This window comes from Chiloscyllium punctatum, chromosome 5 (genome assembly GCF_047496795.1).
Source record: "Chiloscyllium punctatum isolate Juve2018m chromosome 5, sChiPun1.3, whole genome shotgun sequence".
NCBI classification, from domain to species: Eukaryota; Metazoa; Chordata; class Chondrichthyes; order Orectolobiformes; family Hemiscylliidae; genus Chiloscyllium; species Chiloscyllium punctatum.
In genome coordinates, this window is record NC_092743.1 from 1,073,036 (window position 1) to 1,092,037 (window position 19,002).

Below are 19,002 nucleotides of genomic sequence, written 5' to 3' on the forward strand. Positions count from 1 at the left end.
AGTTCAGGCAGCAACCGAGGAGCAGTAAAATCGATGTTTCGGCAAAAGTCCTTCATCAGGAATACAGACAGAGAGCCTGAAGGGTGGAGAGATAAATGAGAGGGGGGTGGGGAGAAAGTAGCATAGAGTACAATAGGTGAGTGGGGGAGGGGATGAAGGTGATAGGTCAGGGAGGAGGATGGAGTGGATAGGTGGAAAGGAAGATAGGCAGTAGGACAAGTCATGGGGACAGTGCTGAGCTGGAAGTTTGGAACTGGGGTGAGGTGGGGGGAGGGGAAATGAGGAAACTGTTGAAGTCCACATTGATGCCCTGGGGTTGAAGTGTTCCAAGGCGGAAGATGAGGCGTTCTTCCTCCAGGCGTCTGGTGGTGAGGGAGCGGCGGTGAAGGAGGCCCAGGACCTCCATGTCCTCGGCAGAGTGGGAGGAGGAGTTGAAATGTTGGGCCACGGGCCGGTGTCCTGGAGATGTTCCCTAAAGCGCTCTGCTAGGAGGCGTCCAGTCTCCCCAATGTAGAGGAGACTGCATCGGGAGCAACGGATACAACTTCCCCTGCCCCCGCAGGAATTGCAAAACCTGTGCCCACACCTCCTCCCTCACCTCCATCCAAGGCCCCAAAGGAGCCTTCCACATCCATCAAAGTTTTACTTGCACATCCACTAATATCATTTATTGTATCCGTTGCTCCCGATGCAGTCTCCTCTACATTGGGGAGACTGGGCGCATCCTAGCAGAGCGCTTTAGGGAACATCTCCGGGACACCCGCACCAATCAACCACACCACCCCGTGGCCCAACATTTCAACTCCCCCTCCCACTCTGCCGAGGACATGGAGGTCCTGGGCCTCCTTCACCACCGCTCCCTCACCACCAGACGCCTGGAGGAAGAATGCCTCATCTTCCGCCTCGGAACACTTCAACCCCAGCTCAGCACTGTCCCCATGACTTGTCCTACCTGCCTATCTTCTTTTCCACCTGTCCACTCCCCCCTCCACCTCCCAACATATCATCTTCATCCCCTCCCCCACTCACCTATTGTATTCTTGCAACTTTTTCGATTTTCCTGCTCCTCGGATGCTGCCTGAACAGCTGTGCTCTTCCATTAATCAAGAGTAATCCACATGGTTTTATTTCGGGAGGAGGGGAGTCAAATCTGACCAACTTGACTGAATTTTTCAAAGAGATGACTAGGTACGTAGATGAGATTTATGTATTTTTAAGCCTGCCAGACAACTCAGAACCTCCTCTCTGTCTATGCTCGGTTCTTTAGTTATTCCTTTTCACTGATTTCCATGTTACATTATCCCTCTCACTAGTGAACACTAAGACATTTAGAACTGTACCTACATCCTCTGGCTCTAAGTACAAATTACTGCTATGGTCCTTTCCCTCATTATCCTTTTCCCATTAATGTTTATGTAAAATAACCGACGGTCTTCCTTGATTTTACTCGATTCTTTCATATTCCCTTTTAGCTCTCCTAAATTTCCTTTTTAAATTCATTTTACACATTCTATGCTCCTCTACTGCTTCTGTTGTTTTGAGCTCTTGGTATCTGCCATAAAACTCCCTTTGTCTCTTAATCAAATGCTGCATACGCCTCAAAATCCAGGGGTCATAGGATTTATTAATTTTCCCCCTTCAACTTTACTGGACCATGTTGTCCCCCAGTACTCTTCCCATATCCTTGTTGACTGTATTTACCTGAAAATATCTACTCCTGGTCCACTCTGCACTCAAGAACATCATACCGAATCTTATTAAATCAGCCATCCCTTGTTTGACTTCAGGCCAATCCTTGAATTTCACCAAGTTATGATCACTGTCTTAAAATGCTTCCCACTGACATTTCAAAACCATTTTCCCAGCTTTGTTACCGAAGAGAAATTGCAAGACTGCCCTGTCTCTTTTAGGGCCTTCAATGGATTGGCTTAAAAAACTCTCCTGGATGCATTTTAAAAATTCCGCTCCTTCTAAACCTTTCATGTTCTGACTATCCCAGTTCATGTTGGGGAAGTTGAAATCCCCTACTATCACTACCCTATTACTTTTACACTTCTCTGACATGTGTCTAGATTTCTGTTCTTCTGTTCCTGTCAGACATTTTGTTGGACTATTGCATCCTTGCAGCAATGGAACTGCTCCTCTTTGCTTTAAATTCTCTTTCACAAACCTGTGCAGACAGTTGAATTGTCCAGACACACTTGGCTCTGCTGGGCTTCTCCTTCACATTGCAAACCACCAAATCTCGGAGGAGGGCTGCCACACTTTCTTGTTCGCACAGACACAGCAACACACCCATCACACATTGACCACGCAGTCCATGGACTCCAGTTTCCATCCACTGGAGCAAGGAGAAATTAAACAGGGCAGTTAGCGGGGAGGGTGTGCATAAAGTGAGACAATAAGTTTCATTTCGCAGGCTCCAGTTCCTCCTGGTCACATCTTTAGACATTTTCAACCAATCACTCCCATTAATCAGGAGAAAGTGAGGACCACAGATGCTGGAGATCAGAGTCGACTGTGTGGTGCTGGAAAAGCACAGCAGATCAGGCAGCATCCGAGGAACAGGAAAGTCGAAGTTTCGGGCATAAGCCTTTCATCAGGAATGAGGCTTGTGGGCCGGTGGGGGGTGCTGAGAGATAAATGGGAGAGGGGTGGAGCTGGGAGGAAAGTAGCTAGGAATGCGATAGTAAATGAAGGTGAGGAAGAAGGTGATAGGGAGGAGAGGAGGGAGCAGCAGATAAAAGGTGAAAGACTATGGATAGGTCAAGAGGATGGTGCCAAGTTGGAGGCTTGAGACTGAGGTAAGGTTGGGGGGGCGGGGAAATGAAGAAACTTGTGAAATCTACATTAATCATTTGTGGTTGCAAGGTCCGAAGGTGGAAGATAAGGTGTTCCTCCTCCAGGCGTTGAGTGGTTAGCGTTTGGCAGTGGAGGAGGCCCAGGACCTGCATGTCCTTGGGGGAATGGGAGGGGTAGTTGACGTACTCAGCCACGAGGTGGTGGGGTTGGTTGGTGCGGGTGCCCCGGAGATGTTCTCTGAAACAATCTGCAAGTTGGCATCCTGTCTCCCTGATGTATTGGAGACCATATAACGAACACAGTAGATGACATGCGTGGAAGTACAGGTAAATTTCTGTCGGATCTGGAATGATCCTTTGGGGCCTTGGACGGAGGTTAGTGGGGAGATGTAGGCGCAGGTTTGCATTTCTTGCAGTGGCAGGGGAAGGTGCCAGGAGTAGCGGCAGGTCTGGTGGTGGGGGGGGGGGGGGCGCTAGATCTAACAAGGGAGTTGCGGAGGGAGTGGTTTCTGCAGAACACAGATAGGGGTGGAAAGGGAAATATACCTCTGGTGGTGGGGTCCATTTGTAGGTGGCAGAAATGGCAGAGGGTGATGCGATGTATACGGAGGTTGGTGGGGTGGAAGGTAAGGACCAGGGGCATTTTGTCCTTGTTGCGATGGAAGGGGTGGGGTTCAAGAGCGGCGATATGGGAAGTGGAGGAGATGTGCTGGAGGGCATCATCGACCACATGGAGGGGTAATTACAGTCTTTGAAGAAGGAGGCCACCTGGAATGTTCTATACTGGAATTGGTCCTTCTGGGAACAGATCCAGTGGAGGCGGAGAAATTGGGAATAAGGAAAGGTGTTTTTACAGGAGGTAGGGCGGGGGAGGAGGTGTAGTCCAGGTAGCTGTGGGAGTCCATGGGTTTGTAGTGGATGTCCATGTTGAGTCAGTCACTGGAAGTGGAGGTGGAGAGGTCCAGAAAGGGGAGGGAGGTGTCTGAGATGGTCCAGGTGAATTTGAGTTTGGGGTGAAAGGTGTTAGTGAAGTTGATGAACTGTTCAACCTTCTTGTGGGAACATGAGGTAGTGCTGAAACAGTCATCAATGTAGTGGAGGAAAAGGTGGGGACTAGTGCCAGTGTAGCTGTGGAAGATGGACTATTTCATGTACATGACGAAGAGGCAGGCATAGCTGGGCCCATGCGTGTGCCCATGGCTACCCCTATGGTCTGGAGGAAGTGGGAGGATTGGAAGGGGAAGTTGTTAAGGGTGAGGACCAGTTCAGCCAGGCCAATGAGGGTGTTGGTGGAAGAAACGGAGCACTTGTAGGCCTTCATCATGGTGTATAGATGTGTACAGGGACTGGATGTCCATGGTGAAGATAAGGCATAGGGGGCCGGGGAAACAAAAGTCTTGGAGGAGGTGAAAGGCGTGGATTCCGTCCTGAACATAGGTAGGGAGTTCCTGGACTAAGGGGGACAGGACGTTGTCAAGGTATGTAGAGACAGGTTTGGTGGAACAGGAGCAGGCTGAGACAATGGGTAGACCGGGGAATTAAGGTTTATGAATCTTTGGTAGGAGGTAGAATCGGGTAGTGCGGGGTTCTCAGGCTATAAGGTTGGAGCTGTGCTCAGACTCTAGCTAGTTCATTTGCTAGATTCAGGAAAGATATAACTGCTCACTTTAAAAAACTCAAGGTAATCAGGAAGAACCAGCATGGTGTCATTGAAGGAAAATTGTGTTTCACCAATTCATTCGAGTTCTTTGAAGGAGTTACATATGCTGTGGATAAAGGGAAGCCTGTGGACATATTAAACTTGGATTACTAGAAAGCATTTGGCAAAGCACTATTTCAAAGGCTACTGTGGAAGATGGGCAGGAAATAATATATTACCACGGATAGAAGATTTGCTGCTGGCAGAAAACAGAGAGTATATATAATTGGATCTTTGACTGGCAGGATGTTATAAGTTAGAGGATCTATGTTGGGGCATCATCACTTCTCGATTTATATCAATAACTTAGATACAGGAGGAAAAGCATAATATCTATAATATATATCTATAAAAGCATAATATCATAGATGGTGGCAGGATAGGGTGCTCCACCTGGAGTTCCTCTGCTCTTCGTTCCTTTCTCTTTCTTTTTGTTTTTTAACTTCCTTTTTAGAAGTCCTTGGAATACTGCATGGAGAAGCAGTCCCTGAGCAGCATGAGGGCAAACCCAAGACCCAGAGTAGCACGATGGGAAACCTGAGTCCTGCAGCAGCAGAAATGGCCTTGATACAGCTGAGTGCTGGTGTGCAGCAGACTAGAGGCTTGGAGCAGAGTGAGACAGTTGTTAGACCAGGGCCTGGCACAGGTGGTTAGACCACATGCTCACTGAGCTGCTGCAATGCTGCTACAGTATGATGTTTATTTTCTAACTATATTATAACTGTCTTATTTCTAACTATGAGTAATGCTACTACTTTTCCTTTTATTCCTCTCCTGTATCCAAGGTTTATACTGAGGTACTTGCACCTTAGAGGCAGCCATTGTAAAACCTATTCACTGTACTCCTGTCCTTCTGTGCTGGAGTACACGTGACAATAAAGGATATTCTAAATTTGCGATTGACACCAAACAAGGTAAGAAACTATGTGGTGAAGGAGATCAAGCAGGTAGCAGACAGATAAAGATAGGTTGAGTAAACGGACTAAAATGGAGTAAAGTGTGGGAAAAGGTGAAGTTGCTCACTTTGGCACAAAAAGTAAAAAAAACCCTGAGAACTCAAAGTAAAGAAGATTATTCTGTTTCCACTAGTTGGTGTCTCAAAAACTCGGGTTCATGATTTCATAAAGGTCAGCAAGAGAGCTGCAGCTGGACAAGCTTCTGGTGCGGCCACATTTTGACTATTGTGTTCAGATCTGGTCACCACATTATAGGAAGGATGTGGAAGCTTTGGAAAGGGTTCAGAGGAGATTCACTAGGATATTTCCGGGTATGGAGGGAAGGTCTTACGAGGAAAGGCTGAGGGATTTGAGGATGTTTTCGTGAGAGAGAAGGTGGTTGAGAGGTGACTTAATTGAGACGTATCAGATAATTAGAGGGTTAGAAAGGAGGGAGCCTTTTTCCTCAGATGATGATGGCTAGCACAAAGGGGACATAGTGTTAAATTGAGGGGTGATAGATATAGGACAGATGTCAGAGGTAGTTTCTTTACTCAAGAGAGTAGTCAGGGCGTGGAATGCACTGCCTGCAACAGTAGTAGACTCACCAACTTTAAGGACATTTAAATGGTCATGGGATAGGCATATGGACGAAAATGGAATCGTGTAGATTAGATGGGCTTCAGATTGGTTCCACAGGTCGGCCCAACATCGAGGGTAGATTGGCCTGGAATGTTCTATGATCTACGTAACCTCCTCCAGCCACTACATCCCTCCCGATCTTTGTGATCTCCTCCAGCCCCTACACCCCCTACCTATCGCTGTAACCTCCTCCCTATCTCTGTAACCTCCTCCAGCCCCTACACCCCCTCCCTATCTCTGTAACCTCCTCCAGTCCCTACACCCTCTCCCTATCTCTGTAACCTCCTCCAGCCCCTACACCCCCTCCCTATCTCTGTCACCTCGTCCAGCCCCAACACACCTTCCCTCTCTTGGTAACTTCCTCCAGGCCCGATAACCTCTCCCTATCGCTGTCACCTCTTCCAGACTCTACATCCCTCCCTACCTCTGTAATCTCTCAAGCTTCTACGCCCCCTCCCTATCTCTGTCACCTCCTCCAGCTCCAACACCCTCTCCCCATCTTTGTCACCTCATCCAGCCCCTATACCTCCTCCCTATCTCTGTCACCTTGTCCACCCCCTACACCCCCTCCCTATCTCTGTACCCTCCTCCAGCCCCTACACCCTGCCAATTCTGTCGCCTCCTCCAGCCCCTCTACTCTCTCCCTATCTCTGTAACCCACTACAGCCCCTACACCCCCTCCCTATCTCTGTAACCCACTACAGCCCCTCCCTATGTCTGTCACCTCCTCCTCCAGTGCTATACCCCTCCCTATTCTGTAAGCCCTTCCAGCCCCTACACCACTTCCCTATCTCTGTCACCCCTTCCAGCCCTTACACTGCTCCCTATCTCTGAAACAAGCCCATAGACACCACTCTATATCTGTAAGCTCCTCCAGCCCTACACCCTCTCCAGCCCCTGCACCCTCTCCTGATCTCTGTCACCTCCTCCAGACCATACACTCTCGCCCTATTTGTGTCTCCCCCTTCAGCCCCTACACCCCTCCCTATCTCTGTAACCTCCTCCACCCCCTACACCCCCTTCCCTATTTCGTGCCCTCCTCCATCCCCTACATCTCTCCCTATCTCTGAAACCCACTCCAGGCCCCTACACCCCCTCTGCTCTCTGTAAACCCCTTCCAGACCCTACTCTCCCTGCCTATCTCTGTCACCCACTTCAGCCCCTACATCCCTTCCCTATCTGTCACCTCCTCCAGACTTTACACCTTCACCCTATCTCTGTAACCCCTCCAGCCACTACAACCCCTCCCTATCTCTGTAAACCACTCCAGCCCCCCTACAAACCCTCCCTACGTCTGTCACTTTCTCCAGCCCCTACACACCTTTCCTATCTCTGTCACCTCCTCCAGACCCTACACCCCCTCCTTATCTGTCACCTCCTCCAGACCCTACACCCCCTCCCTATCTCTGTCACCTCCCCCAGACTCTACACCTCTCCCTATCTCTGCCACCTCCTCCAGACCCGACACCCTCTCCCTATCTGTCACCTCCTCCAGACCCTACATCCTCCCTATCTCTGTAACTGCCTCCAGCCCCTACACCCCCTCCCTATTTTTGTCCCCTCCCCCAGCTCCTACAGCCCCTCTCTATCTCTGTAACCTCTCCAGCAACTAACCCCCCTCCCTTCCTCTGTAAACACTTCCAGCCCCTACTCTCCCTCCCTTTCTCCATCCGCTCCTCCAGCCCCATCGTCCTTCCTTACCTCTGAAATCTCTTCCAGCCGCTGCACCCCACTCCCAATGGGAGAATGTGCTATCGTTGTTCTCACTCCTGGAGTTAACCCTGATGTAAGGGGTTAACCCTGATGTAAGGGGTTAACCCTGGTGTAAGGGGTTAACCCTGATGTAAGGGGTTAACCCTGGTGTAAGGGGTTAACCCTGATGTAAGGGGTTAACCCTGATGTAAGGAGTTAACCCTGATGTAAGGGGTTAACCCTGGTGTAAGGGGGTTAACCCTGGTGTAAGGGGTTAACCCTGATGTAAGGGGTTAACCCTGGTGTAAGGAGTTACCCCTGATGTAAGGGGTTAACCCTGGTGTAAGGGGTTAACCCTGGTGTAAGTTGCTCAAGTCGAGCATCTACCTTCAACTACTCCAAGCTGTGAAATCTTTTGATCATTCTGGAAAACCAACAGCTTTCCGGAAATGTATGATCATCTGAGTTAATAAGAGCTTCTGTAGGTGGCTGTCAATCTTTATTCTACCCTGTCCCCATGAAGGCCTATCTAATATGAAGTGCAGTGATGGTGCTATAACAATGCAGTTTTTCTAGTGTTGTTGTGTCTTGTCCTTGCACTGTTCTTGAATCAGGCTTTTTACTATGTACCTGGGCAGAAAGAAGTTGAGGGACAACGTTCCTGAGCAATCTGTAGGAAGATGTCTCCATATCTCCGCTCTGCTCCCTTACATACGGTGCCATTGTTGAGGGGTTGAGGACAGGCACACGAGCGATAACGGGAAACTGACTGGGTCCCACACGTTTTAGAACACGGAGTCCAGGCTGACCACGGGCACCAACCACCATCCACTGTCAGAGAGAGACAGAGAGTGTGAGTGAGCGAGAGAGGGGTGGGGGTGGGAGGTGGGGGGAGACACTGACAGAGAATATCAGAGAGAGAAAGTACAGAGAGAGAGAAAGAAAGAGAGAAAGAGATGGAGAGAGACAGAGAGAAGGACAGACAGACAGAGGCTGTCAGAGAGAGACACACAGACAGATGGAGAGAAACAGGCAGGGACAGAGAGACAGAGAGTGTCAGAGAGAGAAAGATAGAGAGAGAGGGAGAGAGAGTCAGAGTGTGTCAAAGAGAGAGAGAGAGAGGGATAAAGGGATAGACAGGGAGTGTCAAACAGTGAGGGAGAGCAACAGAGAAAGAGAGAAACAGAGAGAGAGAGACACAGAGAGAGAGAGACACAGAGAGAGAGAGACACAGAGAGAGAGAGACAGAGAGACAGCAACAGAGAGGGCGACAGATAGAGATTGACAGAGAAAGCAAGCAACAGAGAAAGAGAAACTGACGGAGGGCGAGCTACAGAGAGAGTGACAGAGAGAGAGAGTGACAGAGAGAGAGTGACAGAGAGAGACAGCGACAGAGAGAGAGAGAGACAGCGACAGAGAGACAGCGACAGAGAGACAGTCAGTGTGAGGGGAGACTATAAACACAGAGCTTTTACAATTAGACGTTGGGTGGTAATGAGTGATTGTGAGCACAGAACAGGTGTCAGTAGAGAGACGGTGGGAAAACATCATGTAGGTGTTCATACAGAGAGAGTAGGTATGAATGTTTGGGATTCGGTGTGAGGTAAGACTGGGTGTGAGCAGAGGGAGGTTTGACGGGAGGGAGGGAGTGAGGGAAGGGAGGGCATGAGGGGAGGGAGGGTGAGGGTAGGGAGGGTGTGAGGGTAGGGAGGGTGTGAGGGGCGGGACAGTGTGAGGGGAGGGAGGGTGTAGGCAGAGGGACAGTGTGAGAGGAGGGAGGGCGTGAGGGGAGGGGGGAGGGAGGGTGTGTACATTTTGGCCCCGTGTGACTGAGGGAACCGTCAGAGAGTCTCAATGAGAGGTCAGAGAGGGGTCAGAGTGGGGCCACGGTGGGGTTAAAGAGGGATCAGAGAGAGGTCAGAGTGGGATCAGAGTCGGGTCAGAGTGGGGCCAGAGAATGGTCAGAACAAAGAACAAGGAAAATTTAAGCCCAGGAACAGGCCCTTCGGCCCTCCAAGCCTGAGCCGATCCAAATGTACTGTCTAAACCTGTCGGTCAATTCCCAAGCATCTGTCTTCGTCTGCTCCCCACCTACTCATACATCTGTCCAGATGCATCTTAAATGAATCTACCATTCCTGCTTCTACCACCTCTGCTGGCAATGCTTTCCAAACACTCACCACCCTCAGTGTGAAGTACTTGCTGCTCTTATACTCAATAACCCATCCAACAAAGGCAAGTATGCCTTCTTGACCACTCTATTCAAGTGTGCAGCAACCTTCAGGGTACAATGGGCCTGAACTCCCAGATCTCTCTGCTCATCAGCTCTTCTATTCACTGTATAATTCACTCTAGAATTAGACTTCCCAAAATACATCACCTCACATTTGCCTGGATTGAACTCCATCTGCCACTTCTCCGCCCAACTCTCCAGTCTACCTACATTCTCCTGTATTCTTTGACAGTCCCTTATGCTTTCTGCTACTCCACCAATCTTTGCTCAACCAGTTCTTTATCCACCTAGCTAGAACACCCTGCACACCATGTGACTTCACTTTCTCCATTAGTTTACCATGAGGAACCTTATCAAACGCCTTAATAAAGTCCAAGTATGTGATATCTATAGCCCTTCCTTCATCTATCAACTTGGTCACTTCCTCGTTGGGAAGGCACGATCTCCCCTACACAAAACCATGTTGCCTATCACTGACAAGCCCATTCTTTTCTAAATGTAAATAGATCCTATCCCTCAGTACCTTCTCCAGCAACTTTCCCACCACCGACATCAGGCTCACTGATCTGTAGTTACCTGGAATATCCTTACTACCCTTCTTGTACAGGGGAACAACATGAGCAATCCTCCAGTCCTCCTGCACCTCACCTGTGTTTAAGGATGCCACAAAGATATCTGTCAGGGCCCTAGCTATTTCCTCTCTTGCCTCCCTCAGCAACCTGGGATGGATCCCACCTGGTCCTGGGGATTCGACCACCTTAATATCCTTTAGCCTACCCAACACATCTTCCCTACTTATGTCAACGTGATCCAGACTAATCAAACTTCTATCTCTTATCTCAACATTCATCATGTCCCTCTCCTCAGTGAACACTGATGCAAAGTAATCATTCAGAATCTCACCCATTCTCTCAGGTTCGACACACAGCCTTCCTTCATTATCCTTTAGTGGACCAATCCTTTCTCTAGTTACCCGCTTGCTTCTTATATAAGAATAAAATGCTTTGGGATGCTCCTTAATTCTGCTCTCTAAAGTTATTTCATGACCCCTTTTAGCCTGCTTGATTCCTCATTTAAGATTGGTCCTTCTCTCCCAACATTCCTCCAAGGCCCATTCTGTTCTTAGCTGCCTAGACCTTATGTACGCTTCCCTTTTCCTCTTGGCTAGTTGTACAATTTCTCCTGTCATCCACGGTGCATGAATTTTGCCCTTCCTATCCTTTGCCTTCAATGGGACATGCCTATCCTGCACCATCTTCAACCTATCTTTGAAAGCCTCCCTCATATCAAATGTGGACTTTCCTTCAAATATCTGTGTCCAATCCACATTTCCCAGCTCCTAATTTTGATATAATTGGCCTTGGCCCAGTTTAGTACTCTTCCCTTAGGACCACTCTCATCTTTGTCTTCAAGTATTCTAAAACTTTCAGAATTGTGGTCACTGTTCCCAAAGAAATCCCCCACCGCAACTTCTACCACCTGGCCTGGCTCATTCCTCAACACCAGGTCCAAAATGGCCCCTTCCCTTGTCGGACTATTGTTATAATGCTCCAGAAAACTCTCCTGGACACTTACAAATTCTATCCCATGCAGACCTCTGACAGTAAGTGTGCCCCAGAACCTTACAGCTGACGAGCTGAATAAATTCTCCAGATAGTTCCGGCCAGTAGACTGAGAGGTCGAGTTGTTGAAGGTTGGTGAGGGACTGGACAATACTTACCAGAGCAAGGCATGTTGGTACAGGCTAGTTCTCCATTCACACAGGAACTGAAACAAAACAAAACAAAAAGAGATTCACAATCCAAGCCTAATCTTTCTGATTTCAAGTCTGTCACTAAACAAAAGGACAAGCCAGGGAACTATAGACCGGTGAGCCTGACCTCGGTGGTGGGCAAGTTGTTGGAGGGAATCCTGAGGGACAGGATGTACATGTATTTGGAAAGGCAAGGACTGATTACAGATAGTCAGCATGGCTTTGTGCGTGGGAAATTATGTCTCACAAACTTGATTGAGTTTTTTGAAGAAGTAACAAAGAGGATTGATGAGGGCAGAGCAGTAGGTGTGATCTATATGGACTTCAGTAAGGCACTCGACAAGGGTCCCCATGGGAGATTAGTTAGCTAGGTTAGATGTTATGGAATACAGGGAGAACTAGCCATTTGGATACAGAACTGGCTCAAAGGTAGAAGACAGAGGGTGGTGGTGGAGGGTTGCTTTTTAGACTGGAGGCCTGTGACCAGTGGAGTGCCACAAGGATCGGTGCTGGGTCCACTACTTTTTGTCATTTACATAAATGATTTGGATGTGAGCATGAGAGGTACAGTTAGTAAGTTTGCGGATGACACCAAAATTGGAGGTGTAGTGGACAGCGAAGAGGGTTACCTCAGATTACAACAGGATCTTGGCCAGATGGGCCAATGGGCTGAGAAGTGGCAGATGGAGTTTATTTCAGATAAATGTGAGGTGCTGCATTTTGGAAAAGCAAATCTTAGCAGGACTTATACACTTAATGGTAAGGTCCTAGGGAGTGTTGCTGAACAAAGAGACCTTGAAGTGCAAGTTCATAGCCCCTTGAAAGTGGAGTTGCAGGTAGATAGGATAGTGAAGAAGGCATTTGGTATGCTTTCCTTTATTGGTCAGAGTATTGAGTACAGGAGTTGGGAGGTCATGTTGTGGCTGTACAGGACATTGGTTAGACCACTGTTGGAATATTGCATGCAATTCTGGTCTCCTTCCTATCTGAAAGATGTTGTGAAACTTGAAAGGGTTCAGAAATGATTTACAAGGATGTTGCCAGGGTTGGAGGATTTGAGCTATAGGGAGAGGCTGAACAGGCTGGGGCTGTTTTCCCTGGAGCGTCAAAGGCTGAGGGGTGACCTTATAGAGGTTTACAAAATTATGAGGGGCATTGAGACTTTATAAAGCTCTGGTTAGGCCCCATTTGGAGTACTGTGTCCAGTTTTGGTCCCCACACCTCAGGAAGGACATACTGGTACTGGAACGTGTCCAGCGGAGATTCACACGGATGATCCCTGGAATGGTAGTCCTACCATATGAGGAACGGCTGAGGATCTTGGGATTGTATTCATTGGAGTTTAGAAGATTAAGGGGAGACTTAATAGAGACGTACAAGATAATACATGGCTTGAAAAGGGTGGATGCTAGGAAATTGTTTCTGTTAGGTGAGAAAACTAGGACCCGTGGACACAGCCTTAGAATTAGAGGGGGTAAATTCAGAACAGAAATGCGGAGACATTTCTTCAGCCAGAGACTGGTGGGCCTGTGGAATTCATTGCCGCAGAGTGCAGTGGAGGCCGGGACGCTAAATGTCTTCAAGGCAGAGATTGATAGATTCTTGTTATCTCGGGGAATTAAGGGCTATGGGGAGAATGCGGGTAAGTGGAGTTGAAATGCCCATCAGCCATGATTGAATGGCAGAGTGGACCCGATGGGCCGAATGGCCTTACTTCCACTCCTCTGTCTTATGGTCTTATGATAGGGTAAATAGGCAAAGTGTTTTCCCTGGGGTCGGGGAGTCCGGAACTGAAGGGCATAGATTTAGGGTGAGAGGGGAAAGATATAAAAGAGACCTAAGGGGCAACTTTTTGACACAGAGGGTGGTACGTGTATGGAATGAGCTGCCAGAGGAAGTGGTGGAGGCTGGTACAATTGCAACATTTAAGAGGCATTTGGATGGGTATATGAATAGGAAGGGTTTGGGGGGATATGGGCCGGGTGCTGGTAGGTGGGACTAGATTGGGTTGGGATAACTGGTCGGCATGGACGGGTTGGACCGAAGGGTCTGTTTCCATGCTGTACATCTCTATGACTCCACATTTATACAAGCTTCCAGATTGCCATGATCTGTGGCTGGTGTTGTGGCTGAGTTCAGATGGGAACACTGGAATAGGAAGAGATCGTTCTGCCCTCAAACCAGTTCATCCATCCATAGTTTCATATGGCCTCCTAGCCCCTTCATGCCCCTCTTGGGAAGAGTTGGAGTCGGAGGTAGGGTCCCAGCAGTGAATCAAACAGATGGAGGGACTGCACTGACTGGAAATAATTCCTCACTGAATTCAATCAAAGGAACTTTCTGTGAAAACTGATCAGGTTTTAAGAATGGAACTGATGGTGAAATCTAATCTGACAGCAGCATTCAGCCACTCATTGGGAAAGTTATAGCAAGAGGGATAGTAAATAGAGGAAGGCCAATATTTCTGAATGCCATTACAAGGTCAGTGGGAAGCAACAAAAGATGTTTAGTCCAAGTGCTGTAGGTAATCCAACTCTGCCCTCAGGGAATTAATTCCCAAATATTGGCCCAGTGACACAGAAGAAACAAAGATATATTCCAAGTCAGGATGGTGAGTGGCTTGGAGGGGAACTTGCAGGGAGTGGTGTCCCATTTATATGCTGCCCTTGTCCTTCTAGATGGAAGTGGTCATGAGTTCTGGAAGGAGCTGTCTAAGATTCTTTGGTGAATTTCTGTAGTGCAAGTCAGAAACAGGAAAAGACCAGTCACTTTACTGGGAGTTTTTCCACAGACCGCACCCCCCCCCACCCCCCACAATAGCAACAGCGACATGGAGGAGCAGATTGGAAGACAGATTTTGGACAGGTGCAGAAGTAACAGGATTGTTGTAATGGATGACTTCAACTTCCCTAATATTGATAGGAACTTCCTGAATGCAATAGTTTGGACGGAGAAGATTTTGTCAGGTGCGTCCAGGAACAATTCTGATTCAATATGTATTTAGGCCAACTGAAGGGGAGGCCATATTGGATTTTATGCTCGGCAACAAACCAGGTCAAGTGTCAGATCTCTTGGTGGGAGAGCATTTCGGTGATAGTGATCACAACTCCCTGTTCTTTACTATACTCATGGGGAGGAATAGGAGCAGATGAGATGGGAAAGTATTTAATTGGGGGTGGAGGGAAATTACAATGCTATTAGGCAGGAACTGTGGTCCATAAATTGGGAACAGATATTCTCAGGAAAATGCACAACAGAAATGTGGAGTTTGTTTAGGGAGCATTTACTGCGAGTGCTGGATAGGTTTGTCTCACTGAGGCAAGGAAGGGATGCGAGGGTGAAGGAACCTTGGATGACAAGAGATGTGGAACATCCAGTCAACAGGAAGAAGGAAGCTGACTGAAGATTGAGGAGACAAGGATCAGACAGGGCTCGAGAGGGCTACAAGATAGCCAGGGAAAAACTAAAGAATGGACTTAGGCAAGTGAGAAGGGGGCGTGAAAAAGCTTTGGCAGGTAGGATTAAGGAAAACCCTAAGGCATTCCACACTTATGTTAGGAACAAGAGGATGGCCAGAGTGAGAGTAGAGCTAATCAGGGCTAGTGGAGGGAACTTGTGCCTGGACTCGAAGGAGATAGGGAAGGTCCTCAATGAATGCTTTGCTTCAGTATTCACTACTGAGAGGGACCTTGTCATTTGAGAGGGCAGGGTGAAACAGGCTGATATGCTCAAACAGATTGATGTTAAGGAGGATATGCTGCAAACTTTGCAGGGAAATTTGGCTGGTCTGGAGACAGAATTGGCTGGCCCATAGAAGACAAAGAGGGACAGTTGATGGGAAGTATTCAGCCCAGAGATCCGTGACCAGTGACATTCTGCAGGAATCTGTTCTGGGTGATTTTTTTCTGAATTACTTGGATGAGGAAGTGGAAAAGTGGATTAATAAGTTTGTCAATGACACTGAAGTTGGTGGAGTTGTGGATAGTGTGGAGATTGTTGTAGATTGCAATGGGACATTGATAGGATGCAAAGTTGGGCTGAGAAGTGGCAGATGGAGTTCAATCTGGAAAAGCATGAAGTGATTCATTTTGGGAGGTCGAATTTGAGGTGCAGAATACAGGGTTATAGGCAGGATTCTTGGCAGTGTGGAGGAACAGAGGGATCTTGGCGTCCATATACATGGATCTCTCAAAGTTGCCACCAAAGTTGATAGGGTTGTTTACAAGGCATATGGTGTGTTAGCTTTCATTAGCAGAGAGATTGAGTTTAAGAGCCGCGAGGATATGTTGCAGCTCTATGGAGTCCTGGTTAGACCACACTAGGAATATTGTGTTCAGTTCTGGTCACCTTATTACAAAAAAAGGTGTGGAAGTTTTTTATTCTATATTCATTCATGGTAAGAGGGCGTCGCTAGTTGGGCAGCATTTATTGCCCATCCCTAATTGCCCAGAGGGTACTTAAGAGTCAACCACATTGCTGTGGGCCTGGAGTCACATGGAGGCCAGACCAAGTTGGATGGCAGTTTCCTTCCCTAAAGAATATTAGTGAACTGGATTTTTTTTCTGACAATTAACAATGGATTCACGGTCATCGTTCAGACTCTTAATTCCAGATTTTCTTTTTATTGAATTCAAATTCCATCATCTGCTGTGTTTGGATTTAAACCTGGGTTCTGAGAACATTACATGGGTCTCTGGATTAACAATCCAGCGATAGTACTACTGGGCCATTTCCTCCCCTGAGTTTAAAGAGGGTGCAGAGGAGACTTACCAGGATGCTGCATGGACTGGAGGGCATATCTTATGATAAAAGGTTGAGGGAGCTCGGGCTGATCTTAGAGTAGGATAAAAGGCCAGCACAACAGCAAGGCCTGTACAGTGCTGTACTGGTCTATGTTCTATGCATGTTATAACCAGTACACACTGATGGTACTGAGTGTTGGTGTTGGAGGGAGTGGATGCTTGTGGATGTGGCGTCAATCAAGCAGAGGCTGATTTGTTTCTGGATGATTTCAAGCTTATTGAGTTGTTGGAGCTGCACCTATCCAGGCAAGTGGGGAATATTCCATCACACTCCTGACTTATGACTTGCAGACAATGGAGAGTCAGGAGGTGAGTTATTTGCCGCAGTATTCCTAGCCGCTAACCTGCTCTTATAGCTATGTTTATGTTGTGAATCCAGTTAAGTTTCTGATCAATGATAACCTCCAGGATGCTGTGATTCAGTGATGGTAACACCACTGAATGTCAATGGGCAGTGGCTAGATTGTCTCTTGTTGGAGATGGTCAAATGTTACTTGCCACTGATCAGAGCTGAAAATATGTTGCTGGAAAAGCGCAGCAGGTCGGGCAGGATCCAAGAAGCAGGACAATCGACGTTTCGGGCATAAGCCCTTCTTTAGGAATGAGGAAAGTGTGTCCAGCAGGCTAAGATAAACGGTAGGGAGGAGGGACTTGGGGGAGGGGCGTTGGAAATACGATAGGTGGAAGGAGGTTATGGTGAGGGTGATAGGCCGGAGTTGGGGTGGGGGCGGAGAGGTCAGGAAGAAGATTGCAGGTTAGGAAGGCAGTGCTGAGTTCGAGGGATTTGACTGAGTCAAGGTGGGGGGAGGGGAAATGAGGAAACTGGAGAAATCTGAGTTCATCCCTTGTGGTTGGAGGGTTCCTAGGCGGAAGATGAGGCGCTCTTCCTCCAACCGTCGTGTTGCTATGGTCTGGCGATGGAGGAGTCCAAGGACCTGCATGTCTTTGGTGGAGTGGGAGGGGGAGTTGAAGTGTTGAGCCATGGTGTGTTTGGGTTGGTTGGTGCGGGTGTCCCAGAAGTGTTCTCTGAAACGTTCCGCAAGTAGGCGGCCTGTCTCCCCAATATAGAGGAGGCCACATCGGGTGCAGCGGATGCAGTAAATGATGTGTGTGGAGGTGCAGGTGAATTTGTGGCGGATATGGAAGGATCCCTTGGGGCCTTGGAGGGAGATAAGGGGGGAGGTGTGGGCACATATTTTGCATTTCTTGCGGTTGCAGGGGAAGGTGCCGGGACTGGAGATTGGGTTGGTGGGGGGTGTGGACCTGATGAGAGAGTCACAGCGAGAGTGGTCTTTTCGGAACGCTGATAGGGGAGGGAAGGGAAATATATCCCTGGTGGTGGGGTCCATTTGGAGGTGGCGGAAATGACGGCGGATGATACGCTGTACATGGAGGTAGGTGAGGACCAGTGGGATTCCGTCCTGGTGGCGGTTGGAGGGGCGGGGCTTAAGGGCGGAGGAGCAGGAAGTGGAGGAGATGCGGTGGAGGGCATCGTCGACCACGTCTGGGGGGGAAATTGCGGTCCTTGAAGAAGGAGGCCATCTGGGTTGTACGGTTTTGGAACTGGTCCTCCTGGGAGCAGATGCAGCGGAGACGAAAGAATTGGGAATATGGGATGGCGTTTTTACAGGGGGCAGGGTGGGAGGAGGTGTGTCTAGGTAGCTGTGGGAGTCGGCCGGTTTATAGTAAATGTCTGTGTTGAGTCGGTCGCCCGAGATAGAAATGGAGAGGTCTAGGAAGGGGAGGGAGGAGTCTGAGACGGTCCAGGTGAATTTGAGGTCAGGGTGGAAGGTGTTGGTAAAGTGGATGAACTGTTCAACCTCCTCGTGGGAGCACGAGGCAGCGCCGATACAGTCATCGATGTAGCGGAGGAAAAGGTGGGGGGTGGTGCCAGTGTAGCTGCGGAAGATGGACTGTTCCACATATCCGACGAAGAGGCAGGCATAGCTGGGGCCCATGCGGGTGCCCATGGCTACTCCTTTGGTTTGGAGGAAGTGGGAGGATTGGAAAGAGAAGTTGTTCAGAGTGAGGACCAGTTTAGTCAGTCGAAGGAGGGTATCAGTGGAAGGGTACTGGTTGGTTCGGCGGGAAAGGAAGAAGCGGAGGGCTTTGAGTCCTTCGTGATGGGGGATGGAGGTGTATAGGGACTGGATGTCCATGGTGAAGATAAGGCATTGGGGACCGGGGAAGCGAAAATCATGGAGGAGGTGGAGGGTGTGGGTGGTGTCCCGAACGTAGGTGGGGAGTTTTTGGACTAAGGGGGACAGGACCGTGTCAAGGTATGCAGAGATGAGTTCAGTGGGGCCACTGATCAGCCCAACCCGGATATTGTGGACTGATGAAGAGGTTTGAGGGTAGTAGCGTATTGGATACTGTGCAGACAAAATTCAAAACTCATCCAATAAAGCATGAGTTAGTGAAACTAATGTACATGGAATCAAATGG

At 48.6% G+C, this 19,002-nt stretch overlaps 1 protein-coding gene across 1 annotated transcript in view; it reads right to left on the reverse strand.

The window, feature by feature from the left end:
• LOC140476820 (SCO-spondin-like) overlaps window positions 1-19,002 on the reverse strand; it is a 354,974-nt gene that overhangs the window by 216,179 nt on the left and 119,793 nt on the right. The window contains exons 30-32 of the mRNA XM_072569613.1: window positions 11,723-11,769; window positions 8,400-8,600; window positions 2,171-2,341 (exon numbers count right to left, since the gene is read on the reverse strand). Coding sequence (XP_072425714.1) covers window positions 2,171-2,341; window positions 8,400-8,600; window positions 11,723-11,769 — 419 coding nt within the window. The remainder of the gene's footprint in view (window positions 1-2,170; window positions 2,342-8,399; window positions 8,601-11,722; window positions 11,770-19,002) is intronic.